At 38.4% G+C, this 27,634-nt stretch overlaps 2 protein-coding genes across 6 annotated transcripts; both read left to right on the top strand.

Moving 5' to 3' along the window:
- Window positions 1-968: 968 nt before the first annotated feature.
- On the top strand, window positions 969-18,580 carry LOC138351043 (condensin complex subunit 2-like). Of its 4 annotated transcripts, none has more exons than XM_069302585.1 (14): window positions 969-1,107; window positions 2,290-2,477; window positions 4,824-5,012; window positions 7,002-7,094; window positions 8,215-8,394; window positions 10,967-11,125; window positions 11,678-11,783; window positions 13,085-13,291; window positions 13,677-13,895; window positions 14,305-14,518; window positions 14,978-15,098; window positions 15,713-15,871; window positions 16,390-16,508; window positions 17,153-18,580. In XM_069302585.1, exons 2-14 carry the CDS (start codon window positions 2,328-2,330, stop codon window positions 17,382-17,384), a joined length of 2,148 nt encoding a protein of 715 aa, XP_069158686.1. In that variant the 5' UTR covers window positions 969-1,107; window positions 2,290-2,327; the 3' UTR covers window positions 17,385-18,580. The 4 variants fall into 4 exon arrangements, with proteins under 4 accessions (XP_069158686.1, XP_069158685.1, XP_069158688.1 ...); XM_069302584.1 differs by lacking the exon at window positions 969-1,107 and adding an exon at window positions 1,341-1,480 and having other exon boundaries at window positions 17,153-17,531; XM_069302587.1 differs by lacking the exon at window positions 969-1,107 and adding an exon at window positions 1,566-1,587 and having other exon boundaries at window positions 17,153-17,531.
- Window positions 18,581-22,439: 3,859 nt separating this feature from the next.
- On the top strand, window positions 22,440-27,634 carry LOC123764759 (large ribosomal subunit protein eL31-like). 2 transcript variants are annotated; one of them, XM_045752862.2, is made up of 3 exons: window positions 22,440-22,568; window positions 26,522-26,742; window positions 27,451-27,634. In XM_045752862.2, exons 2-3 carry the CDS (start codon window positions 26,522-26,524, stop codon window positions 27,602-27,604), a joined length of 375 nt encoding a protein of 124 aa, XP_045608818.1. In that variant the 5' UTR covers window positions 22,440-22,568; the 3' UTR covers window positions 27,605-27,634. The 2 variants fall into 2 exon arrangements, with proteins under 2 accessions (XP_045608818.1, XP_045608819.1); XM_045752863.2 differs by having other exon boundaries at window positions 22,541-22,688.

Raw genomic sequence — 27,634 nt, 5'->3', positions numbered from 1 at the left:
ACACACTAGTAAGGAAATTACAACTATTTCATGGTTTTACTTTTTGAATAAAGTGTAGGTTGAACACTTTTTGACTGCATTGTGAACGGAGTTTAATATATTAAATTTTATGTTGTATGGAGTGTTTGTATAGACTGAGTCAGACCAGGAATATCAAAGATATATTTTGTTTATTTCTGGTGATGTTCAGACCAGAGGGGGGAGAGGGGTCTGAATATCAATTTGGTGAGAGAAGGGAAGATTGAGAGAGAAGGGGAGAAGAGAAGAGAAGGAAACAGAAGCAGGAATAGGGAATGAGAGATGAGACAGGGGGGAAAGATTGGGAAATGGGGGGGGGGAAAGATTGGGAAATAGGGGGAGGAAGGAAAAGAGACCTGAGCAAAGCCGGTCAACCCGGGTCGAAGCTCAGGTGGGACAGTAATGATTGGTCACATTTCCTTTCACCTAATTCCTCTGTTCACCTAGCATTAAACAGGCACCCGGGAATTGGGGAACGGTTATTAGGTTGCATTTTGGGGAGGATCAGTAGTTCGACCTTGGGAAGGGGAGGATATCGATACAAGCTTAAAGTATATATGTGCACAGTCTTCCTGTCACCGACAACACGAAAATAAACGAATTTGATCAACGTGTCAAGTTTAATTACCAGGTAATTAAATTCTTTATTTCTATACATTGTTCCTAGGGGACTGAGAGATTGGACCTTCATTCTGAACACTATTATCTTAAATATTGTGATTGGTTTTGTTCATGCTTGCCGGTATAGATATAAAGATAGTTGTGACTCAACATGTAGTAAGCCCAACCCCTTGGGGTGAACGGTAGAGCGACGGTCTAGCTTCATGCAGGTCGATCAGCTTTCAGTCCCCGACCGTCCAACTTGGACGGTGGAAGTGGTTGGGCACCATTCCTTCCCCTGCCCCTTTCTCATCCCAAATCCTTATCCTCATCCCTTTCAAGTATTATATAGCGATAATGGCTAAGCGTTTCCTCCTAATAATTACCTTACCTCAGCATGTACTGAAAGATACAATCAAATTTGGCGCGCAGAGTGCCGGGGTCTCGCGGGGTCTCGCGAGATCTCGCCACAACTTCCACTAGCGGCGGGTTGGTACAACTTTTTCAAATTCTGTTAAGTGATTTAGGTCTTATTTTGTATTCATAGAAAGGCGTGGCTAGGCATGAGGGCTGGATAAAAGTTTGGAGTGTGCGTGAGGGGCGAATAAAGAAGAGAAGACGAGCAGGGGAGCCATTATACCGAGGTCTGGGGGCTAAACTACTCCCCCCCAATATGTTTGTTTTGGTTGAAGATTCTCCCGCGCGAATTGGGAATAACTTGTATTATATGAGGAATAGCGACGTAGTGTGACCCCCTTCTGGTAGTAACTGGTGGTAACTGACGGAGGAGAACCCACTACCCTTCACCCACTCGCAGACGCCGAGTCTAGAGAAGAATAAAGAATTCTTTGGGGGATATTTGGTGAGTAGCTCCGGAGGGTGTCACACCAGGCTGTACACCCACCTTCTGTCCCTCCTCTTATCTCACCCACTGTGGTTAGGCTCTTACCTTGCTGCATATTGCTGCGGGTAAATTGATTTAATCAGGCACTTCATAGCATTACATTTGATAGTTGAGTTGACTCGTATTCCTATGTGTTTTCAACTGGTACTGTAGCTGTAAGTGGCGATACCCTCAGACACACGTAGCTCTCACTGGGAAAGTATCTGTAGGGGTCAAGAGACTCGTGTATATATATGTAAGAGTCTACTGGTGAAGTCTGGACGTCGAGGCCCACAGATTCCACAGGTAATGTGTCAATGGGCATTGTGGATTTAATATGTATTATGTGAGCTTCTGCCAGTAATGTATCATTGGGCATCATGCCTCTCATATAACATGTTTGCCACTGATAAAGTATCTGTGGATGTCGAGGCTCTGACATACCCATGTATATGCTTCACTGTGGGACATCGTTGCATGCTGTCTATATCTTAAGCAGTTTCATGAAGTTTAATAAAATTTGAAGTAAAATCTTTAATGGTCGATTTTTATTTAAATTTTCAACTTATGATAAAAAACTTTACCAGGCCACTATATGATTTTGAACACAAATTTTGAACTCAAATGTACTATGGGCTGGAGCCCATAGTAAATTATTTTATATATATAATATATGTGTGGAAGATAGATAGATATATATATATATATATATATATATATATATATATATATAATATTACACACAAATGTACTGTACATCGTGATGTTTATGAATACTGTACTTTCAGTTAGCATTTGATGGTTGAGCCAGGCTGGGTATGCCAAGATGCCACGAAGCAATAGACAGTCTACGATTGGGTTCACACTCTCCCCCACCAAACGTCGCAGCATTATGCCTGATAGTCCACGCTCCAAGAGACACTCAGTTCTTGATGTGTCAATGACATCAGATCAAGTTTTCCTTGATGTACCAGAAGTGAGTACTGTACCATTTATGTCATCTATACCATCATAGAGATAATTGAATATTAATATTTTCCTTATAAATAATGAGTGATGCTAAGTTTCTCAATAGATATGCACTAAATTATCACAGTATGTATTAGTAATTGGAAAACTGTCTTACAATATTTTAAATAAATTTATTTTATCATGCATCTTAACCTCATATGATGTGTGTTATAAACATCTTTTGATTGTTGATACATTAATTATCCAAAGCTTATGTACATTATTGTTAAAAGTGTAAGAGCAGGTATATTTTCTTCATTAGCTTCATTATTTACATATTCTGAGCTATGTTTGGCATGTTCTTGAATATTGTAGATTAAATAAATTTGTATTACATTCCCATATTTCCCCTTGAATATTGTTCTCTCATATTGGGTACCCCTCTGATTATTCTGAATCTTATTCTGATAAAACTATTTGATAAATTCATCTAATCTCTCATCCTTGTTGAGTCAATGGGTTCCCACCGGTGCATCACCTTTTCTTCTACTTTAATGGGGGGTCTTCTACTTCCTTCTTCTATGCTAACTCATCAAAGCTCCCAGTATGATCATCTCAGATTTAGATGAAAGTTGGTAGGCGTAGCATCCCAGAGTCTGGGCTTCCAGTAAAGTTATTACCCCTTGCAGGCTGGATATCCCCTATGGGTTCGTTGTCCAGTAATTACCTAAGTGTAGTCACAGGATGAGACCTATGCTTGTGGTGTCCCGTCTTCCCAGCACTCTTTGTATATATCACTTTGAAACTACTTAGTACTGATGGTTTTAGCCTCCACCTCCTCCTCGCCTAACTTGTTCAAACCGTCTTCCATTCTGTTTGCGAAAGTGAATTTTCTTATATTTCTTTGGCGGCTTTGTTTAGTTAAAATCTATGACCTCTTTTTCTTGAAGTTTCAGGTCTCAGGAATTCTTCCTTATCAATTTTATCGATTCCCATTATTATTTTGTACGAAGTGATCATATCGCCTCTCTTTCTTCTACAGTATCTTCTAGTTTTGGCATATTTAATGTCTCTAATCTCTCCTCGTAGCTCTTGTCCTTCAGTTCCGGGAGCCATTTAGTTGCACGTCTTTACACCTCCTCCAGTTTGTTGATGTGCTTCTTAATATATGGGCACCACACAACCGCTGCATACAGTATTCCAGTTTTGATTTAACGAAGGTCGAGAACAATTTCCTTAGTATTTCACCATCCATGTATAGTATTTAAAAGCAATTAAAAGCAGAAACCTTTCAGGGCAGGTTTCCTCTTCTCTCCTCACCTTCGTTGGGGCATCGTGGAGTTGGGTGGCTTCTGGTGTGGTTGAAATGACTGTATCTCTTCTGTAAGTCTCAAATCTTTTTCTGGCTCCGATACTGATTCACTGAACCTTTGTTTCATTCTCAATCTTTCCAGGCTGAACCGGTTCATTCCTTGTCCCCTCCTTTTGGATGACCTCTTTGTCCCAGGTCTGTCTTGTGCTCAAAGCAGGTGCTTAGATGATCTTGGACATTTTGGGAACTCTTTTAATATCAAAAGCATGAAACTTTTAAAAGCAAATTTATGTACTGTATTCTTTGGAAAAATTATGTTTTAATTGTTAATTTGACTTAGAGGCAGCAATAGCCTGTAGAGAAATATCAGGAAAGTCTGCCCTCAGAGTGAGTGGCAAGAGTATAAAAATGATTGTAGTTGACCACATTTAAAAATTTCAGTTAAAAATCTGCCATTAGCAATCTGTTCTATTATATTTGAGCAACATAATCAGTATACTGTACAACTCCTATGGCATTCATCTCTCCATGTTTTCTCAATTCATAGGTCTGTCAAAGTTACTTATCTGTAAATAAAAATACTGTACTGTATATCAGGCCAATGGGAGTGATGCCACACATGCTCTTAGGTATAGATAACCTAATATTTATCTTTTTAGTTTTAACGTTTTATTGACAAATAATTTGCATTTCATTTACATTGTTGGATAAACAACCCACACTTGTGTATTTCTGTATTTTATGTAAAGATTTGAACTTTCTGAACCAAGTCTTTTGTACTCTCCTGAGTGCATTATCAAGGTCTGAGTACAGTATATATGGTTTGGACAAGACTTGCACCTCAACGACTAACCTTATACAGTACTCAGACCTTTAAAATGTACTGAGGCAAGTAAGTCTTGGTGTAGTTCAGACCTTTACATAAATACATAAGTGAGGCTTTTTTATCCTATGTTATTGTGTTTGTGATAAGACTACTATTACTTATTCACATTGCTGTGCATCATTGTTTTATTTTGAACTGAATGCGTAGAAGTAATTTGTTGCTTCTACTTTCAGAATAATGATGAGCAGGAGAAAAAGGAGCGGCAGTTGAATCGTCTACAGCAGCAGTTGCAGGCGAGGCACTACTCTTCTCCCAGCTCAGCACAGCCTGACAAACGCAAGTCCCTCAGTGCCGTTGCTGGTCTCACTAATCAGCAACTTACTGAGCACTATGCAAAGTGCATTCAGCTATCTGCTGAAAATGTAATCATATTAATCACTTTAATATTTAATCTCTGACAGTGTTGTTAGAGGTTAATTTATTTATGACCTTCTATGTATGTATTCAGCAAATTAATTGAGCTTTTAAAAATAGAGTACTATGGTTTATATCTTAGAAATATCAAGATTCATATCTAAACATTGTTACCTTCTTAGCTGCATGCAATTGTTTTTCCTCTTGTTTACTGATTGTAGTGTAACCTTGCCTGTATGAACTGCTGTATTTGGGACTAGACCCTATTCCTTTTACTTGTGATGTGCTCGATCCATGACACTCCGAGGTTCCTGGTACAAATAACCTTTTTTTCCAACTTTCTCCAAACCATAATCTAATATATTCTATCCAAATTTATCATTACCTAATCTAACCTGATCTATTTTGTCTTCAAACTTTAGCAAGGAATGATTAAGTGGTAAAGATATGATTGTCTACCATGTTAGTTGACCTGTCTTCTTGTCACATGTCACACCAATGATCGTGCCTCCAAGTTACTTATGTTTATTTCGATGCAACGCCCAGTGCACTTCTTAAAAACAAGACGTGTTGCTTCCTAAGGCTTGATCCTATTGGTCACCTGGGTAAGATGTTGAATATTATCTGGACATATTAATGCTGTGCACCAGCTCAGAAGAGATGTTTTCATATACCCCTGTTGGGTTATGCTGGAGCTGGAGAGGCATGTGGGATGTTCATTTACCCAAATTAATCACCACAAGGTTCATTCCAAAATTTTTCAAGGCCCTTCCAAAATTCTTGAGGGGCAGTGAAGGGAAGGTTTCCAGGTGTCTCAGCTCTATGCTAAACATTAAATATCTTGGAATATTTAAGTAATATAGCAATCAAATTCAAAATCAATTATCTCCTGAAATATATCACAACCGATGGAAAAATAAATTATAGTAATTGACATTTAACTTCTGTGTGCAATGAAAATTAACAAGTTGCAAATGCCAAGAGCCAAAAAATTACCAAGATACGAACAATTAATTTCCTAATGCCTAAGTTTCTTTTCCAGATCAAAATAATAATGTAAAGGAAGTTGAAACTACATTATTACAATACTTTATTTTTTATATATAATATACAATCTTTATTACTTTACATTACTGAAACTTTAAATAAATCAAAGGATAAAATTCCTTTAAATTCTGTCAATTATCATGTTTGAGTATGTTATCATAGTACCACATAGTCCATTTTTGCCCGGCATGATCTGCTCTAGGCGAATTCTGTAAGTGGAATGGTTCTAAGATATCAGTGGTAAGGTAAAGAACCCGGCATTGAATGTAATAAAATCCCTCTTTCTGGTAGAGCCCTGATTGCTCCCAGTAGCTATCTCGCTGAGATTGCTCCATACAAGTCACATAAGTTGCGGGAGTTCTGTTTGGTCTGCTGGAGACCAAAGCCAGAAACTACCCTGTAACAGTGAGCAAATCTGTAGGAGCCGTGATGGCTCCTATGGAGCCAGAACTGTGTAGTGGCTTATTAATTGAGAGACTGCTATGGCCAAGCCTGCTCAGTATTTCACATCAGAGAAACCAAATGAATGCCAGTAAAGCTATTTGAAAATGACCAAAACTCTCCATATCAGTGAAATTGTTAGCAAAAGCAGGAAAACAAGAATGGCTAAAAATGTCAACTTGATCAAATATTAAGCAAGACTAAAACACTTTGGCATCACCAGCAGAACCATACCTAATGAAAACCAAGTGCCGCTTAGATAACCTCTCAAACCGCTCCAAATGTCATTGTGCTCAGAAGTATGTGGTAAAAACCATTACATCATAGAAACCCAGGAAGGCCTTTTACCCTTTTTTCCATTCATAATCTTACTTGACCCCTTCTGCCAGTGGACTTTTCAATTTGTCATTAAATGGATATTTTTAGAAGTGGCATTAAGAATACCTAATGCTGCTTCAAATTTGTCAAGTGGTCATTACAGTTTTGTAATAATTTTTTGTTTGTTTCAGAAAATCAGTGTGAAGAATGCATTCAATCTGCAGCTTATTGACTACATGTCTGAGATGCTTAAAAGAAAAGATTCAGATATGAACAACTTCCAGGTTAGACTGTTTTCGGTATTTCGTTTATTTACATTTGTAGCATGACTTATACTAAATAATCAGATTTATCAATAGTTTATCATGTATATACAACTAGAAAAAATGTAAACAGTGTTATATTCTGAGCATATGCAGGTGTATTGTGCCGCTCCCTGAGGTATAGTGAACTGCTGTGTATAACATGTGATCACTTTCACATCAGGCTGGTGTGTGTGTTTATAATTTTTAGTCATAATAAAGCCAATTGTAACTCAAGTCACTATTATTTCTATATCAAACAACTGAATCTCAACCATATACAGTATTTGCATTCCTAGTACTTAGTAAACTCAATGAATTGCAAACCTGAATAATCTTCATATTCCAGCGCTTGGCCATCAGCTTAAATAAATGTCATCTTTCAGCTACTTCTTGGGGTCTATAAACCCACAGGGTTTATAGACCCCATGATAATTTTATTTTATAGACCATTTTATAGACATTGATAATTTCTCAAACCAAGGTCTTTGTTGAACCTATCATCAAATTTGTTTGTGGCCTCATGTACAGCCATCTTCATAAGCAGCCATAAAACATGCCCTGCACATTGATGAAACAACTTTTGTAAGGCTGCACCATACCTACTCTAGGCTTGCATGGGAGTTTATGCCCAGCATGAAGTGGTATTGGGCATTACCTTGGGACCAGGTTCCAACTGATGTCATATACAGTATATCAAAAATGCCTTCCTAAACAAAATTTACTATTTTCGTTATCAGTTACTGCTGTTGTGTTTCATAACTACAGTATGTTGTGGATAGTTAGGTCTCTCATCTTGCTAAAGGATTGGATACCACTATTTCATTCTCTTGGAAAGCTTAGCTTATGTTTTAAACCTATTGCAGAGGTTAAATTAATATTTGATTATTTGACACTAAAGACCTAGTTCTTAAAACAGATAAATCATTCAGATGCCATGCAAAATTTGTTTTTGCAATGCAGGGTAACCTTCTATGAACTATGTGGTGAGCAAAGTCAATAAAGTGTGTGTGTGTGCACTTAATCAAATTAAAATTATGTATTGTATATATTTTTATTTAAATTGCCCTTATTCATTCATGTATAATTTTTTCATCCATAGGTTGCTAGTTGTACCTTGGATGCAAGCACAAAGATTTATGCTTACCGTGTTGACAGCGTTCATACAGACACACTGAAAATGGCAGGTGGCTTGGGGCGAACTCAGGATAAAGAAAAGAATAAGGAAGATGATGATATGAACATAGAAGATGGAGTCGAAGGAGATAAAAAAAAACGGAAGGTAAATGATCACATGGTTTTGTTCTTTCTTTATTGTACTGTATTGTTAAGAATACCCAATTTTCTTGTTGAGTTAGTCATGGGGAAGGACACTGAGTATTGAATTAATAAAGTATATATTTATTAGATTTTCTTGGTGAAGCTGAAGTATGTGTAAATTTAATTCTGGAAAGCCACGATGAACAAACCACACATCAAAAAAGGAAGAAACGACATTTCCGTCTCTTTTAGACCATTATCCAGTTGTGTAATGAACCGAAATGTCATTGTTTCTTTATTTTCTGATGTGTGGTTTGGTCATTATATGTTCAGCCACATTATTGTAACTCATCGTCTGCCTCTGGAAATCAATGTTTTGGAAAAAAATACTGTATTTGAAAAATACAAGATCTGTTGACCAGACCACACACAAGAAGGTGAAGGGACGACGACCTAGTGTGTGGTCTGGTCAACTTACTTTAGCCACGTTATTGTGACTCATCGCCTGCATACAAGATCTGTTTACTGAACTGGTGCTTCTTTCTTTGGCTAGACTCGCATGGCAGTGCTGCTTACTGGTTTGTACCAGTGTCTTCCCTTCCACATTGTCCACTTACTATATGCTATTTTAATATTGTGTATTTTAAGATAAATTTGGGTTATTTTTTGCTCCCTGCACCATTGCCTCACTGACGTCTTTTTACCCATTTAACCCTTAAATTGTTCCAATCATCTCAAGGTAATTGGCCCATGTGCTCCAATTACCTGGAGATAATGTAAGGTGTCCCATTTTTTAAATAGCTGCCCCCCAGTCTAGGGGGGGATGTCATTTGACACTATAGACCTCTGTCAATCAATTGCCATATTTGGGAAAGATCCTAAATCCCTTTCTTTCCTTTGAGGGCCAAGTAAAAATATTCAGACTTCCCTATCAGGTGCATCACCATCCAGTGTCTGAATGTGTAGGGCAACCATACTAGGAACAATCAAACTTTTAACAATAGCAATTGAGTGATTACCACATATATTTACAGGCAAAATGTGTGTGTACAATTATAAGATTTAGGTTCAGATATACAGTATATATACATGCGTGTGTGTGTGTGTGTGTGTGACTCAACAGGCAGCATAGCAGAAGCAGGCACAATAAACGTCTCCCTGTGACACAGACGATGACCAAACCTCATCTCGCAAGAAGCGAGGGAGCGGTCAGGGGCACCCCAGAGGCCCCCTAACTTACAGGGGGAGGCCTGTTAATCTAAATAGATACTGGTAATTCAGTAGATCCCCTGGTAATCCAGCTGGGCACCCAGGCACTGGGACATGATTCCAATACTTTTAAAAGTTCTATGTAAAGTAACCCAGCCTGGATGAGACAGTTAGGAAAAACTAGGTGCATTGAAGTGTAGCATACTTGCAACCAGTGCACTCCACCAGCCAAGGTGTTCCAACCGGGAAAAGACTGAAGCAAAAAACTCCAGACTCGCCCTAAGGCAAATGCCACTATTGACCCTGCCAGGCTCTTGGGTTTCACCTCTTGCCTTGGGGATGGGGTGTTGCCCTGGTATTTTCTGGAATTGTTCCTGCTCTGTGGGTGTTGGAGTTTGTATGTCTGTCCTAGTTTCAACTTACTTGCTTACCATAGAGGAGTTGTGCCTGCCAGATCTATGGAGAGTTGTCTTGAGTTAAAGTCCCTCTTTTGTTTTTGTGCCCATCTTTCTTTTCTTTTTGCCGGTCAGCTGTTTCTTGTTGCTGCTATTTACTGAGCTGGGTGTTTTACCAGCTTAGCTGGCTGGTTTTCATCATCTGTGTAAATGCTCACCAGAATGGGATGCCCAGTGGGCTTTTCACATGATGTCCTATGCATGCCTAGTTAATTGTCAGGGAGATGAGCAACAGCTCTTGGATTCAGCCTCACAACCCTTAATTGACTGCTGTGTAGATTCCAGAGCCTGGTTGCTGTCATATCTACATTTAAGCTGTGAATAGTTTGCCTTGACCACTTCACTTTAGCATTTCATTTGTTCACTATCCTGACTTAGAAAAATTATTTATGATATTTCTGTGGCTCCAGTGGGTACTTTAATTGTATCTGTGTCATCTTGTTTGTGTATTACCCATGCTAAATAATCTAGCCATATCTACCCTGTTGCTTTGCTTTGATCTCCCCATCAGAGGGTGCAGTGTTCCAATATAATTATAGTTCACTGTTGAGTATTATTAGTAATTATCACTGTTGGTAATCATTACATTGAGGTAATGCTTATGTAATAATAAGTGTTTTGGATCTGGATATAATATCACAATATTGCAATTGGGTGGGCAGCTTACTGTGTACATAGTGGTTATGTAGTTTAGGTAGTGTGAGAAGCTACATGATGCTGCAGTTACATTATATATGACACTTATGACTGCCTTATAAGATAACCAATAAAGGAAACTATACTGAGATTCACTCCTCACTGTTAGTTATGTATCAGATTGTAATTGTAATTTGTGTTTGAGATTAGAGCTGGAATTCCTAAAATGTTTATGCCTATCTGCTATGTTAAGTTAGAATAATTGTCATATTGTACTTTATTCTTTTATTCTAGGTAAAAAAGAAAGCTGTTGTGGAAACAAACCTAAAGAACATCAATGTTGCCAAATTTGATCTAGAATTTGATGTTGACCCTCTGTTTAAGAAGACTACCTCACAGTTTGATGAAGGCCGCTCAGGGAGTGGACAGTTTCTCAATGCTCTCCATTTACAGGTAAGTCTTTACTTAAGGTATCCCTATATGCTAACATGGTATTTTGTACAAGTGGTTTGATTGAACCTTGCAGGTTTTTTGTGCCAAATTGGCTAGGTTGTTATGGCTACATTACCTTGTGGGCCGCTGGCAGTAATAGACCTGGTTGATCAGGCAGCCAATCGGGAAGAATCGATTTTTCCGATTCTTGATGCCGGTTTCCATTTGTCATCCCATCACTAATATATATAACTCAACTTACTACAAAGAATGTTGTATACCTAAAGATTAATGTGCATTATCAGTACTAATTCGTATTAATCTTTCCTTAACCCATTCAATGCAATACAGTATCTCTTATCGCATAGCTGTTAGGCAATTACATTCACACACACATTCACATGCACAAAAGATGCCTATTAATTGGATCTGAAATTGGTATTACAATATAAATTAGCAATATGCTTGTGTCGGTTTTATGTAACTGTATGTATTGTATTTGATGTAAAAAAAAATTACTTCTGTTAAATTTTTGTAATTGAGAATGCCATGTCTTTTTGTCTTTTTTGACAGGATGATTCATGCTTCTTGATTCTTGATTCTGAAACAATCATGATGGATATGTCCGGAGGCACAATTCCTGCAAAGACGGAAAAAATATGTATACCAAAACCAGGAGGTGAGAGTTGCACGTTTATTTACTTTTGTGTTGCAGTCGGGGTGCAATGTTATGGGGGAGAATAGTGTTGTCAGAGCCTTATGGGCAGTGATGATGTCAATGCCTTGTGGGCAGAATGGTGTTATCAGAGCCTTATGGACAGAGTGATATATCAATGCCTTGTGGGCAGAGTGGTGTTGTCAGAGCTTTGTGGGCAGAACTTTTTAGGCAGAATAGTGTTATGAGAGCCCTGCTAGCAGAGTGGGATTGTTATCGTGATGTATGCAAAGTAGTGTTTCATTCACCTGGGCACTTGGAGACTCGAACTGCCGACCCCACGAGCGTAAGTCAGAAGCTTTATTGACTGGGCTATGAACAAGCAACCTTAATAAGGAAAGATTCCAGAAGCAACTAACCGCTGCCCCGCTAAAATTTCCACTGTCCCTGACTACTATTGAAGCTCGGAGGAATTAGTGATCCACGCCCATGTCATATAAATTGTCAACTACACTACCATGGAAATAAATGTCATTCACCTGGGCACTTGGAGGTCCAGGAGTTTATTTTAACAATAGTGTGGTTGACAAGTCAAAGTAGTGTTGTCAGAGCCGTGTGAGGAAAAGTAGTGTTGTCAGAACCATGTGGGAAGAGTTGTTGTCAGAGCATTGTCAGCAGAGTGGTACTTGCCTAGTTGTGCTTGCGGGGGTTGAGCTTCAATTGTTTGGTCCCGCGTCTCGACTGTCAACCAACTGATATACAGATTCCTGAGCCTATTGGACTCAATCATAGCAATATTTGAAACTGTGTATAGAGTCTGCCTCTGCCACATTACTGCCTAATGCATTCCATTTGTTAACTACTCTGAACTGGTGGTGGTGGTAGTGGTGTCTGATCCTTGTGAGCAGAGGGGGGGATTTGTCAGAGGCATGTGGGCAGTGTGTGGTTCTCAGAGGCCTCTGGGAAGAACAGTGTTATGATGCTTGCATTTGCTTATGAATTACTTAAGTATCAGTGACTTCAGAAGAGGGAGATTTAGGTCTATGCCATGCCTAATAGGCTTTTATAACTGGTGTGCCTATTTCCTCTTTTAATATTTATGTTCTGAGTTATATGTTGTCTTGAAGTTGTGAATAGAAGTGGCTGTAACCACTACACCTGTACCTGCTACTCCACTTTATATTTTGTGATTGCCTGCCTGAGAATCATTCTCTTGATTGATTGACTTCTGACCCAGCATACATAGCATGTGATAATTTCTTGATTTTGCAGCCTTATTCATATGTGCAAATATGAATAATGCTTGCCATAATTTCTTTGAACAGATTTGAGCCAGTTGATGATATGCCCAACATTTGCAACCTTTGAGTTCACAACTTGGAAGTTAGGTGATGAGGACTCCTTTTGTGATGCATCAAAATTAATGGACGAGAAGGATGATGACCAAGGTGGAAATGACTCCCACAGATTTGATGTCAATGCTATACCAGCACCAATTGGCAATGATGAATTTGATGCTGATGATGAGTATGGTAGGTCGAGTCTAATAATTTAAAATGTTAAACTATAAAAGTTTTATGTACTGTACTTGTGTGCTTGTTTTCACAATATATTGTATTTTGGTAGTTTATATTTTAGCTACTGAAGTCAGCAGTACTGTTTCAGAATCATGATAGGAAGAGTGCATGGGAAGGACCATGAGAGGTGCAGAATATTAAATGGGTTTAGTAGGCAGAATAAAATAAGGGTATTGGTTGAGGCTTCCCATCTTAGCCAGATTCAACTTTCATAGGATTTAGTTTTTTCCTGTGATGGGTCTGTAGATGGGGATAGATGCTCTAAATATTAACAGAAAGCAAACTAGACTCAAATTAAATTATTTTCAATATTTACAATGTTTCTTTTACCAACCTCAAGGAGCAGACCAGATGGGAGACGACGACGAGTGCCCCGAGGATGGCACTGTGGTCACCATTGGACATGAGGGGTACCAGAAAGCTCCACCACCTCTCATGGAGGCTGTACACCTCAAGGATCACCTGGCTCTAAACCCATCTGAGTACTCCTACTTTGACAACCACTTGCTGTCAGCCTGGGCTGGCCCTGGACATTGGAGAATGAAACCGTTATCTAAAGGTTGTAGTTACTGTGTCTAGATTCGAGGCAGTCTTTGTAGAGCAGAGGTGTACTATCTCTCTTATGAGAAAATATTTCCATTGTTAAAGTTTAGTTAAACATGACCTACTGTATGTTCCAGTATGTGATAAGCTACTTTTAAGTCAGTTCACCATACTCAAATATTTAACAATTTAGGTCAAAAATTCTATGTGCAATATGTTGAGATAGAAGAGAGGTGAGTACAGTTTTGTCATGATTGGCAGAATTCATGGTTCTTTGAGCCTGGGTGTCCCATCCTTGTGATTCTCAGTTAAAGTACAACAATTGACAGGTTAATAACAGTTACTTGAATTATGTATGTATGTATTTTTGTAATTCATTAATGTCTCTCCAAAATTAAATGGTAAAATACAATTTTCTTCTGCAGTAAAAACCATTAGCAGCACTAAAGCAGATGAGGCAAAAAAGAAGAAAAAGGAATTGATCAGTTTAAAATATGAGGAAGAAGATCCAGAGATTGCCAAGTTATTTACTGTCACCCGCAAAGCGACCAAACTATCAAATTCCACTCTAAAAGTTTGGAGCAAAGAGAAAACCACCTTGCCTATTGATCTTCACTATGAATCAAGAAATTTCACCAAGTTAGTTTTATTTACCATAAGTATATTCCCTGAATAGAAGTTAAATATGTTGGCAGGGATAATAGATTCTTTGCTGGAGGAAAATAGAATTGTGCTGATTAGCACCTTTGAATAAAGGAATTTTTAGAAAATGGTAAACCTTGTGTCTGTACATTATATTCACAATGTTAGAAATATCATTATTTCACACAAAACCGTCTCACGTTATAAGCGATATCATTCAGCTGAATTTTAAATATCCTCTTGTTGAATATGCTGAACATAACCAAATCTCTTAACTTAATTGTTTAGAATTTTGCTCGGTTATCTTTTGGTTTAAGTTGACTTGTGTATTTAGTATGTGTTATGTTAGAGTATCCAGTTTTAAAAATACAATACTGTATTGAATTCAAAATAATATGCAGATCAATTTTGGCCTGTTATTTTGAGTTAACACTATTGATTTATTTAAATTTTTAGATTGTTTGGGCGTCCAGCAATTGTCATACAGAGGCAGAAAAAGGCAGCTACTGTGGATGACAGCATCCATGAATATGACTATGATAACCAGAATGATAGAGATAATTATTGTGCAGACGTGGTGAGTATAATTCTGTCTCTGTGTCAATATCTGTTCCAAAGAATTTTTCTCTATGCTAGACAATTTAGCTTTTAAAAATTCATAGTACAGCTTGGTTTTGTTTTAAATTTGTTTTCATCATTAAAATTTTTTTATTTTCTGCACAGATATTATTGGAATAAATTTTTAAACCAATTTTTATTTACATAAATTAAAGTACATGTACAGATATTATAAAAGACTCGTGAAAAGTGTATTCTAGTGAATTTAACCTCCGTGCTGTGCAGCTTTAATTGTGACATTTTGGTGGTGCACGGAAGTTGAAGTGTTCCCCCACCAAAAAAAATTCCTTGTAAATTGTTAAAATCCTTTCCCTGAACATGCACATGTAAAAAAATATATAAAAAACAAGTTACTTTGGCTGTGGCGACATGGAGAAGATGCGATGTGATGTCACCGGTATGTGTTTGCCCATGCAGTAAGTTCCCGGAGGCGGTTGTGCAGGCGCTTCAAGACTCGCAAGTTGCCACAAGCATATTTTCATAAATTTTTTCAATGATGCCTAAGGTAGTTGAGCTTCATATGTTATGCTTTGTGGTGTTATAATTGCATTATCATCAGCACTTTCCTTGCAGGATGATGGCGCGAGTGGCTATGGTGACAACTCGGTACCAGGCTACGACATGACCGAGCTGTTTAGTCAGACTGTTGTTGGCTCACAGCCACTCAATGGAGAGGATGCAGAGAATAGAGCATCTGACTTCTTAGAAAACTTAGTTACTGCTCCAAATAAGGTCAGAACAATTACATTTATTTATGTTTTTAACCCTTGAACTGTGCATATCAGGGTTGTTTCATGGGTGGTTCTTTAGTTTTAAATTTTTTTAGTACATTATGCATTATGTCAATTGGGCTAATTCAAAAGTGAAAACATGAACTGTTTTAGTCCAACAGTCCAATTTTTGTTCATTTCACCAGATAGTTACTACAAGTACTATCATCAATGGAGAATGGGCTATTGCTTCTTCAGTTTTCCCCCAGTTATATTTTTGATCCCTGGGCCCTGCTACCTTTGCCACATAGAGTGAACCAGATTCTGGTCTTGGCTCCCAGCAGGCGACAGATACACCACTGAGGCCTGGTGTATTGAGCCGAGTCTTGATCATACTAAGAGTTAAACTGGTGGGGGGGGGGGGGGAAAGGAGAGAAATCAGGGGGTAGCCGTCTAGGAAAGAACATTTCATTACATTCAATGCTAGATTTTTCCCTTTAAATTTGTAAGAAATATGAAATATATTGTCTTACTTTTCAGGTGGCCAAAATTACCATCGGTTATGCTCGAACTGCAAAAAAAGTTGACATGAAGAAACTCAAGGGAACATTGTGGAGTTTGCTTGCGGATCCAGCAAATAACAAGGAAAATGAACGACAGTAAGTATGGTATAGTTTAGTTATTTTACTCGCATCTCCTCATCCTACATGTCAACCTTTGTTTGCTGTTATTGTTAACATTAGTACTATATTTGTACTCACGCTAAACACTGCAGTTTCTAAATATCATTACAAATTTTAACACTTGTTAAATATCTGTAACAATTAAAAATTTTAATTTACTACTTTCTTTTTAGTTTTAAGTATTACTCCATTAAACTTATAAATAAATCTTGTAATTATCTTTGTTGTTTCTGAAATGCACTGCATAATAATTGCTTTGTATTATGTACATTTCTTGCCCACAAATTCTCCACTGTTTCATGTATCAAATGTATTTACTTTTATATAGGGTATTTATTATTATTATTTCAATTATCATGATATACTTTGGCTCTTTGGGAAATTAATAAATTATTTGAATTAAGTATTATTGTTTCAGGCTGACAGTTAAACAGTTTCTTCATTGAATTGCTTGAAATTGTGTTGAGAGTAAGTTTGTAATCATGTGTGCCTGACTGCTTTAGGGGTTGGTGTCGGCCATGCTGGGGCACGTGCTTTTGATGGCATTTCATTTTATTTAAAAGAAAAGATAATTCCATATATATATATATATATTTAGATATTTTTCTGTAATATTTCAGATCAGAGAACCAAGCTGATAACTTGCAGGAGAGCCTTGACAAAATGGACCCCAATCACATTATTGAATTCTCTGGTATATACAAGAAACTGAGCCCAAAATTGTCTTCGAAGATGCAGGAGAACCTCTCGGTGCCATTGGCATTCATCGCGCTCCTTCACTTGGCTAATGAGCACAGCTTGAAGCTTTGTGACAGAGGAGACTTGTTGGACTTCACCATCATGCAAGGATAGGGGGCTGTTGCCTCACCATCATGCAAAGATAAGGGGCTGTCGCTTCACTATGATGCAAGGATAGGGGACTGTTGCTTCACCATAATGCAAGGATTGGGGCTGTCTCACCAAGTAAGGATAGGGGGTTGTAACTCACCATCATGGATGGATAGGGGGCTGTGCTTCACCATCATGCAAAAATAGGGGGCAGTGTTTTGCCATCATGCAAGAATAGGGGGGTTGTGCATCAGCATTGTGCAAGGATAAGGGTTTTGCTTCATCGTGCAAGGAATGGGGGCTGTTCATCACAAGGGTCCAAGAATAGGGGGGCTGTGCTTTAGGCCATTTTCAAAATCCACCTTGGTAATACCAACTTGTGGCCAGACTTTTTATTTTTAGCTTGGGACTAAGGAGATTGGATGACCACTCTATAAAAGGAACTTAAATTACTGTCATTCAGTGTCCCCAGTTCTGGAGTCAATTCATTGTATAACACAAAATTTTGGAAGCGGCCTCCATGCATAGTTTAAAGAGCAAAGATGACATCTTGACTCAAAGATGACAAAGATGACATCCCTGTAGGCAGCGATAGATATGCACAAGTTGGTGCCGCTAGACCGGTATCAGAATATGATGGTGTTCAACATTGATGTAGGTGATGCTGTTATGATGCATATTACATACCACTTGTACCTGATAATGCTAGGCAGTCTAAGGTAGAACTATTTCATAAGGTTTTATAAAAATGGACGTTTAATATAGAAACTATAATTCTCATATATCTAAAAAAATTCTTCTCCTTTTTGTACATCTATATACTGTATAGTTCTTTTCAACACTTAAACTTCAGTTTAATTATTCAAATCGTTATGTTCCTTGAAAGAAAATTGTATATATAAAATGATCTTTTTTAATTAGACTGGTGTTTATGGTAAATCTATTATATTAGAAATATTTGAATTATATTTAAATGTGTTTAGAAAAAATTAATCAAATAGTATAGAATTTATCATAATTTCAAGAATATGGTGTGAAATCTTGCTAAAATTAAATATTGGCGAGTGTTGACTAATTTATTATTTTGTGCAAATTACAGATCTGCCATTATTTGTTTTTGGTTAGTCTTTGCTTATATGGAATGGAAAAAATTAGTTTTGAGTAAACACTTCTGTGCAAATTTTAAAATGTACATAATATTACATAAAAATGTTAATTTCTCTTGTGTTTGTTTAAGACCTCAGAGTGTTCCCATCCCAGCTTAATGCCTTCTCTTGATGATTACTTAGTGTATACATTGTTTGCAAGCAGTTGATTTTGTGAGACCTGAAATGCATCAAGTCTGCCAGCAATTGATTACTTTCCTAGGATTTCTTGTCTCGCTTGTACACACAAAAGTGCTGCCTATTTTTAAATAATACCGGTACTGTTTCATCTGTTATGACTCATCTAGTGAAAATGATGCATCAATTAACTTTAACAAAGTATAAATTGCCATCCAAATTGCCAACTATGCTATGGGCAGTCTCAAAAAGAAAAGTTTTCAGAAGCTGCATACTGAAATTTTCAACTTTCCCTGACTACTACTGAAGCCAAGAAGAATTACTGACCCACGTCCATGTCATACAATATATTTGTCACATTTATATGACAAATTTATATATTTAAATATATTTATATATGTGTTTTATGGCATATGGCCTGACGTTTGTATGCCTCTGGCTAGATTTGTTCCACTTCATTCTAAATTTAAAGTTATAAACTTCAAGTCTTATTACTGTAAATGAAAGTAATATCCAAAGAGAATGGCGTAAACTCTGCACACACCAAGATCAGAGGAAGGGCGTGGTGAGGGTGCATACGGGCGAGGGCGAACTCGGACGAGGACGCACACGGGGAGCTCCCCGGTGACTGTCTGAAGCTATCTAACTGAGATAGCTTCATAGAAATATTGAGTCACATTAGCCACATGGGTCCTATTGGCCTACTGGGGACCAGAGCTTGAACCTGGCCCCAACACAGGTGCAGAAAGCTGGGGATTATTCCAGTATCTGGTCAGCTGTAATTCAATCCTGCCACAGATGTTAGAGCACCTTAACCTTCTCAGCCAAGCCAACATGGATTTAAGGTGGGAAGATCATGCCTCTCACAGCTACTTGACCACTACGACAAAATCACTTAGTTGATGATGGTTGATGACACCGTCAACACCTCTGCTGGTTCCTGGTCTCCTTGGCCTTCATCCGGAACTGACACACCACCAGGAAAGAATGTTGCCTCGACGACCATCTCTGCTCTCATCCGCCTAGTCCTTCACTCTTGTTAAAATGTACTTTTATAACCTCTCAGTAATGTTCTGATATTTCCAATTTGACTCGGTATTCAGTAATACAGTAGCCTGGGTTTATTTAACCCCCTATATGAGATAGCATGGCACAGCATAGAATTGGAGGCGGTAGTATGAAAGAGTATGTAAATAATGTTTACTAATAAAAATGAATTAATAAATAAGTAAATCACTGGAAATACTAGCCTCGCCCACTAATAATTATGACTGCACAGCTCTTGGCTCTGATTAGTTCAAAGTTTACTTTATTGTGGAGTATCCGTGTGTATACCACCACCACTGGCAAATAATTAATAATATTTACAGAAAACTATGAGGCCTTGAAACAAAGTTACTCCATCATAAATTCTTCAAAACAGATCTCAGCAAGTAAACTGTCCCAGCGTATAACCACACTGCATCAGATTTATTTACTAGGCTTCTGACTTGTGTAGAAGCCATGTAAACTCCATTTCCATTTAGGAAAGTACGGAACAAGACTTTAGAACATTTAACTCTGAGGTGAGTGACATGGGGTAACCAAGACAAACAAGTGTCAAAGTTTGGCATTATCCCTATACAAAGGTAGATTACTATATAGTGACAACGGAGGACGAGCAACGACATGCCTCTAAGCAAAACTCACAAGTAAATGTGTAAGTGGATTGAAAACTTGTTGGATGAATATGGAACCAGTTCCACATATAGTTTCAATGTAACGTATGATAAGAAGCAAGAAGATTACGAGTCATTGAAATAAGTGATCGGCGATCGCAAAGCTGGTCCCGTGGGCTGAAACTTGCCCTGTGTTGATGCATGTAGGTTTGGAGAGTATTTACCTGAATTTACCTGAGGGCTACTAACACTAGTAGCCTCGACGAGGACAGGAAGCCGGTGGCTTGTCAAAGATCCTCCTATTTGCCCTGATGATTTTTTCCAGCTGGATTTTAAATTTTAATAACGTTTTGACATTTATGTTTCGGCGGGTAGGCTGTTCCATAGGTTTTTAACCCTGTGGGTGGGAAATAACATCCCCCTGTTTTCAGTCTTACATTGTCCCTTGTTGAGCTTGAAACCGTTGCTCCATCTTTGTGTTACATGTGACCTTTTTGCAGAAATTGCAGAAAGTTAGATCAACATCCTCCAAATTGTTCAGTATTTTAAAAGTTTTGATAAGATCTGCCCTGTCACGTCTGGTTTACAGTGTTGTTAGTCCTGTGGCTCTCAACTGTTCCTGGAATGAGAGTTGACTTAGTTCTGGAAAGAATTTTGTTGCCTTGTGTTGAACTATCTCCAAAGCAGCTATGTCCTCCTGAAGATGAGGTCTCCATGCTTGGACACAGTAATCCAAATGAGGGCGCACCAGAGACATACAATTGAATGACTACCTTCTTTTCCTTACAGGTAAAGGTTCGCTTGTTTATTCCTAGGGTTTGGCTAGCTGTTTTTACTGCCGCACTCACTTATTGTGCAACTTGGGGATTTTGAGTCCTTAGTTTGGCATTTAGTAGAGCATTTGTCGATCAATGCTCTTTCTGATTATGTCGCACGTTATGGGTATTCCCCTAATTCGTTCTCTTCACCTCCTTCAAACATTTGTATGGGCAATGGGATGTTATTTAATACTTTACACTGATGTAGAGTATTCATTCAGTGTTTGCTACCCTTTTAACGTTCATTATAACTTGATTGGTCTCGTCTTTTAAGGGTCCTACCGAGTCCTTTGTTTTGGTTTTACTTCTTGTATAGGCATAGAACGTCTTAGGATCTTTCTTTATGTTTTGGGCAAGTCTTCTTTCGTAGTTTCTTTTGGCTGATCTGATTTCCGGTGACTGAATTTAGTGTACTTTTACATATTTCATAATCATTGATTTTCATCGTGACTTTATACCTTCTTCAGAGGTTCCGCTTAGTTATCAATGCCTCTTTTTACTACCTGTGTCATCCATCTAGTTCCCTTTGTTTTCTTTCTCCATTTTGGCACATATTTTTGAACGAGATCTGTAATGTCCCTAAAATTTTCCCATGATGTTTCCATGAAATGATCACCTATTAGCTCCCTCCAGGAGATGTTTTGCGGTTCCTCATTCCTTGATAAGTCACCTCGAGGGTAATCCTCGAGTAAATGGGAGGAGTACTTGGGGTGTGGCTGTGGCAGCTGTCTAGGTGGGTGTTACCTGGTGAAGGTGTGCTCAGAATTTGGAGTCTGTCCGTGCAATCATCCATCCATTTACTGACTAATCCCATAGGAGAACCTGTCTGAACGATTTATTAATTCGTTTTGTTAGGGACAGGAAGTCTGTGTATATATATTGTATTACTTTAGTCTAGCTGGCATTGTAATTATAAGATGTGAAGGATAGATGAAATTGTTTATGTAATAATCTCCGTTGAGGCCTGATAAAGGCCTTTTGTGCCCTCTGAAATGGTTTTTGCGCTACTACTCAAAGGGTGAGTATGGGGTGCACAATAAACTAGCTGCCTCCGGCGGCAACAAACAAAAAAATAAACAGTTCAGTAACTCCCGGGTACGTATTTAATGCTAGGTTAATAGAGACATTAAGTGAAAGGAAACATACCTAACCATTTCTGTCCCATTTGGTAATCGAACCCGGGTCCAATAAGATTGTGAATCGAGAACGAAGCCAACTACACCACGAGACTGTATCATCTACTTTACAGATTTAAATTACGATGCTTTATGAGAATATACTATTTACACAAAATATTTATAAATAATAACCTATTATTTTTTTCCTACAAATAAATAAACAAAACCAATCTAAGAGCGGGAAGCGGATGCGCTCGTCGCTGCTCACGGCTACGGTCACCCGCCGCCATCTTGTGGTGCGCCTCTTTACCGTCGGCCTCCGTCAGGCGAGGTAGCTACTCCTTACTTGGTCCAAATTTCTCACTATTGCTCTCACTTTTGTGAGTGTGGTGTATAGTGTAGTGATAGTGGGTAGTGTTGTGGAGGTGGAGGCGACGCTAGAGCAGGAGAGGTAAGCCAGGGCGGGAGAGGAGAGGGAGAATAACAGGGAGGGAGAGTGGCCACGCTTGTTTACATGTGGTCACCAGGCCGCCTCATGCCGCCACCTTGAGTCTCTCTCACACACACTTAAGTGTGTCTTCCAGGCGCTCCCTGCTGCATGATCACTGCTCAAGTGTCAGTACAGTGCTTGGGCCAAGTAATCAGCCAGTCAGTTTGTGTATAATAGCCGTTAAGGGTCGTGTTCTCTCGCCTGGAGGTATGCTGAAGTTTAGTGCACACGTTTTACCTGAAGGGTCACATATCTAGTGGTCATATGGGGACAGGAAGCCGCCGGCTTGTCGAAAGATTCTCAGTTTTTCCAGCTGCATTTTGTACTGCAGTAATATTGGCAGCTATGAATTTGGCTAGTAGGTTTATAACCCCTAAGGTGCAAAATATTTTTTTCTATGCTACATTGCTGCTGCTTGTTGAGCTTGAAACCATTGCTCCTTGTATATATTCAATTTGTATACAGACACTAACGGGTGTGTTGAATATGCTTTTTCTAATTGTCATCTAATGTGCTTCTTTAAACACTTATCACCACTGCTTCCCTCTCAATTTGGCTATCATGTGTTGCTGCACGACTATTTTAGTAATCTTAAGAGGTCTAATGAACAAATGTGTAATATTTGAGGTCTTTGCTTAAGAGGTCTACATTCGTATTGCCTTTGCTGCAAAGACCTCTGTTGCTGCTGCCCTTTTTGACCTGGAAAAGGCTAATGACACCATCTGAAGATACAATATACTGCACAAGTATATACTTGTACAGTATAGTCTATATATATATAGTCTGCACTCTTGGCTTTCGTGGCAATCTCCCTTTTCCCCTCAAAGATTCCCTCTAGTCGTTTGTTTAAATTGAGGCTTGATAGTCCCTGTGGCGAAGTGGTAACACTTGCCTACAGTTTTGCGAGCGCTTTGGCCTGGGTTCGTATTCTGGCCGGGCGAGGATTTACTTAGCGCCAATTCTTAACTGTAGCCTCTGTTCACGCAGCTGTGAATGGGTACCTGCTTAAACGATTTGGCGGGTCGTATTCCTGGGAAAAGTAGGATTAAATGCTTGCCTGAAACACTGTGCACTAGTGGCAGTACAAGAATGTAAGAACTCGTGTATATATATATAAAAAAAAAAAAAAAAAAAAAAAAAATCAACTTAAGAATGACTGCTGAGTACTGGTCAAATCTTAATTGTCAAAATATATAGTTTTACCTTTACATTATTTTGTAAGCATCTTCCATGCTCTTTTGTAAGCTGTATTAAAAGCAAATTGTTGGTCAATGTAAAATTGAAAGTATTTATCCAAGTGAAGATTGTCTTAAAAGTTTCATTACTTAAATTTAATGAGCACATGTTCATTTGAGGCAGGATAGTTTAAACTGTTAAATGGACTTTGTATTGATTCATTTCTAAATATATTTACTTATGCCTAGAACATCATACCTGTACTAATATTATTAGGGGAGGGGGGATAAATTGTGCAGTCTTCATGAGTAGACATTGATTTTTTCAGTGCATGACACTTTATTGAAGCTCTTAGTAGTACCATGTGAATGGAGCCTGTTATTTACTTATTTTTTTCAGTTCAGTGCATTTCTTGCTTTGCTTCAAGCAATAAAGCACTATCACTCCCTAATCTCTCATTTATTTTTTTATATTCAAGAGTTCTTACGTTCTTGTAAAGCCACTAACATAAGATTTCGGGCAGGTCCTTCTTCTTATTTTTCCTGGAATTCGACCCGCCAAATTGTTTAACAAACGGGTACAACCAAAATGCAGTTTCATTACTGCATTGTGTTGAGGTAAGGTTAGATTGTATTCAGGCACTTGACAACTTTTTTCTAATTGTTAAAATTACTGTATATTGTAGTTTGGTTATATGGATAATATCCATGGGTGAATTTGTCTTAGTGGGGGGGGGGGGGGTCCACAGATTTACCAAAAGCTACTCTAGGCTATCTTAGGCTACCCAAGCCAGCCAGTCTCCTTTAATTACATTAATAAGGAATAAATTGACATTTGCTCACTATAATTATGGTGTTGAATGTAGAACAAGTTTTTTTTATACTTAGAAATAACCTCAGTTGATTATAAAAATAATGTTGATAGATGACATCAATGAGTCAAGGTTTTTGTGTGTCGTAGACTTGTTACCATCACCCTCTACCAATTTTGTTTCCTTTTATTATATTTGTTACAATTGTTTTCGTATTCTACATTACAGTATACAGGTACTGTAGTAAGAAAATATATTTCCTCTACATATATCCTAGAGGCCTTGGGTGGCTTTGGGTAATTCCATGACCTGTATCCATATTCATTAAATAGCTACATTTGAATTTTTCTTAAGACGAGAAGTGTAAACCAAGCACACACAACACTTTGCAACTGTGGGGAGGGTCCTCCCAAGCATGAGACACACAACTGTAAACAATAGCAATATGGCTGTAACAAACTAACTTGTGGTAACTGCAATAAATACTTGAAAAACTCGAACAATGGGAATTGTATGTTAGATATGTAAGAATATATTCCATGAGTTTTGTATAGAACTGAGCAGTAGCAAGGGACTGAGAGCAGGACATTTACTTTGGGTATGCTACAATTATTTGTCAAGTTTGGAATATATTAAAACAACTCCTAGATACCATGATTCATGACTGAAGTTTCATTCATTGGAAGCCTACCATTCTATCCAGGGAGCGTGAGAAACAAAGAATGCTAGTGCAGGAGTTGTAATTCTTGCGTCAGTATTTTTTAAGGGATGAAACTGAAGTTAGGAAGTTTTAAATTATGATTTGGTATGCCAGGGGTAAAGATGACAGGGAAGTGTAGCAGATAGCACCGACGGCATGATAATACAACAGGCCTTGATATTGATAGACAAAAGTTGAAGTCTTCAAGGAAAACTGGACAGTTTTTGGCAAGAAATACTGGACCAGCCAGGTTGTAGTGGATATGTGGGCCAGCGTGCCACTCCCAGCAACAGCCTGTTGGATCAAGCTCTTACAAATCAACCCTGGACCCAGTCTTGGCTTGGAGAGTAGGACTCACAGAACCCCATCCATGTACAATCCAGTTGGGTGCTATAATTAGTGGTTAGGTTATCTTGAGATGATTTCGGGGCTTTAGTGTCCCCGCGGCCCGGTCCTCGACCAGGCCTTCACCCCCAGGAAGCAGCCAGTGACAGCTGACTATCACCCAGGTACCTATTTTACTGCTAGGTAACAAAGGCATAGGGTGAAAGAAACTGCCCATTGTTTCTCGCCGGCGCCCGGGATCGAACCCGGGACCACAGGATCACAAGTCCAGTGTGCTGTCCGCTCAGCTGACTGGTTCCCATGGTGAATATAAATGGAATTTTTTTCCTTTTTCGAAACATTAAAATACAATCTGTGTATGGAAAAGAAAATTTTTTAGGCTACATTAAATATTTAAAGTAGCCCCCCAAATAAGTAGCTTCAAATAGTTTTGACCATTTAAAGTATTTAGGTCTTTAGTGCCAAGGAAATATTATAAATAGTATTCATGCCATGACATCTTCAATTGCTTGAATCTTAAGTTGTCAAGATGGTAGCCCAGTGCTGTACACAACTACTGATTGGCTAAAATACAGTGAAGGTTGCGAGCTTTTTTCTGGTAATGTATTTGTACTGGTAGAAGTTCTTGTCAGAGATCATTCTGTGGTCTTTGAAAATAACTCATGGTAGGTAAGGTATTGGGGAAACTAATCCAATGTCTGTTAGTATATACAGTATGCATATTAAAACTAATATTAACAAGTTTATTTTGTTACATTTTAGATGCCCCGTGTCAAAGGCGAGAAGGGCCAGTCGGCCATTGATAAGGTGGTGACCCGGGAGTACACCATAAATATGCACAAGCGGCTGTATGGTGTATCTTTCAAGAAGAGAGCTCCCCGTGCTATTAAGGAAATTCGCAAATTTGCCAAGAAGCAAATGAACACAGAGGATGTGCGCATTGATACCAGATTGAATAAGCACATTTGGTGCCGTGGCATCAGGTAAGCAAACTTTGACAGGTCGGCTGACATGACTTTACTTGTGTTTTATCACTTGTTATAAGTAATACTAGGTGACGAGTCTGCTACCGCTCATGATGCAGATGACTTTACACATTTTGAACAAATCCACAAGGGCTGTGACGAGGATTCGAACCTTGTCCGAATCGAGGATTCGATTCGTCTGAGAGCATCCCAGACGCTGCCTTAATCGACTGAGCTACGACATGGTATAAGAATTGCAGCCAGACATTCTACTGAATTTACTTGGATCGTGCAGCCTCTGAGACACAAACCAGGCTTTTACACAATTCCCCCATGCACTCGAGCTATGTCAATAGGCCGTTCTACCTCTTTGCCCTTACTTCATTACACACAGAAATCACAAACGCTATTGTGATTTGTGTGTGTACACATTTAGTTTTCATTTAGAACCACAGATGGTATTACTTTTGTGTACTGTACTTTAACCCCTCAACATGCAGCTATTGAAATATGGTCATACCTGCCTATGTGCAAAAAAAAAATTCTAACATGTTTTCCTTGTAGAATTATTAACTTGTATGCAAAATGTGAGAGAAACTTAAAATTCTTACTAGTTGGATGAGCTGTGAAAGGTTGCATGGTGGCAATCTGGGCAGGCATCTATTAATTCCTGATGCAGACTCTTTTTGGTACGATGATATGAACAAAACTTAACTTTCTTTTCAGGAATGTTCCATTCCGGATTCGTGTTCGTCTCTCGCGTCGTCGTAACGAAGATGAAGATTCGACACAACCCTTTTACACTCTAGTTACGTTTGTGCCTGTTGCTTCATTCAAAGGACTTGGAACTGAAAATGTCGATGAAGGTTCCGATGATTGAATGTTGAACCAATAAAAGAAAAAAAATTTA

The sequence above is a fragment of the Procambarus clarkii genome, chromosome 48, assembly GCF_040958095.1.
Source record: "Procambarus clarkii isolate CNS0578487 chromosome 48, FALCON_Pclarkii_2.0, whole genome shotgun sequence".
Taxonomy (NCBI): domain Eukaryota; kingdom Metazoa; phylum Arthropoda; class Malacostraca; order Decapoda; family Cambaridae; genus Procambarus; species Procambarus clarkii.
Note: the sequence above shows the minus strand (reverse complement) of the source record. Positions and strands in the feature narration are given on the sequence as shown.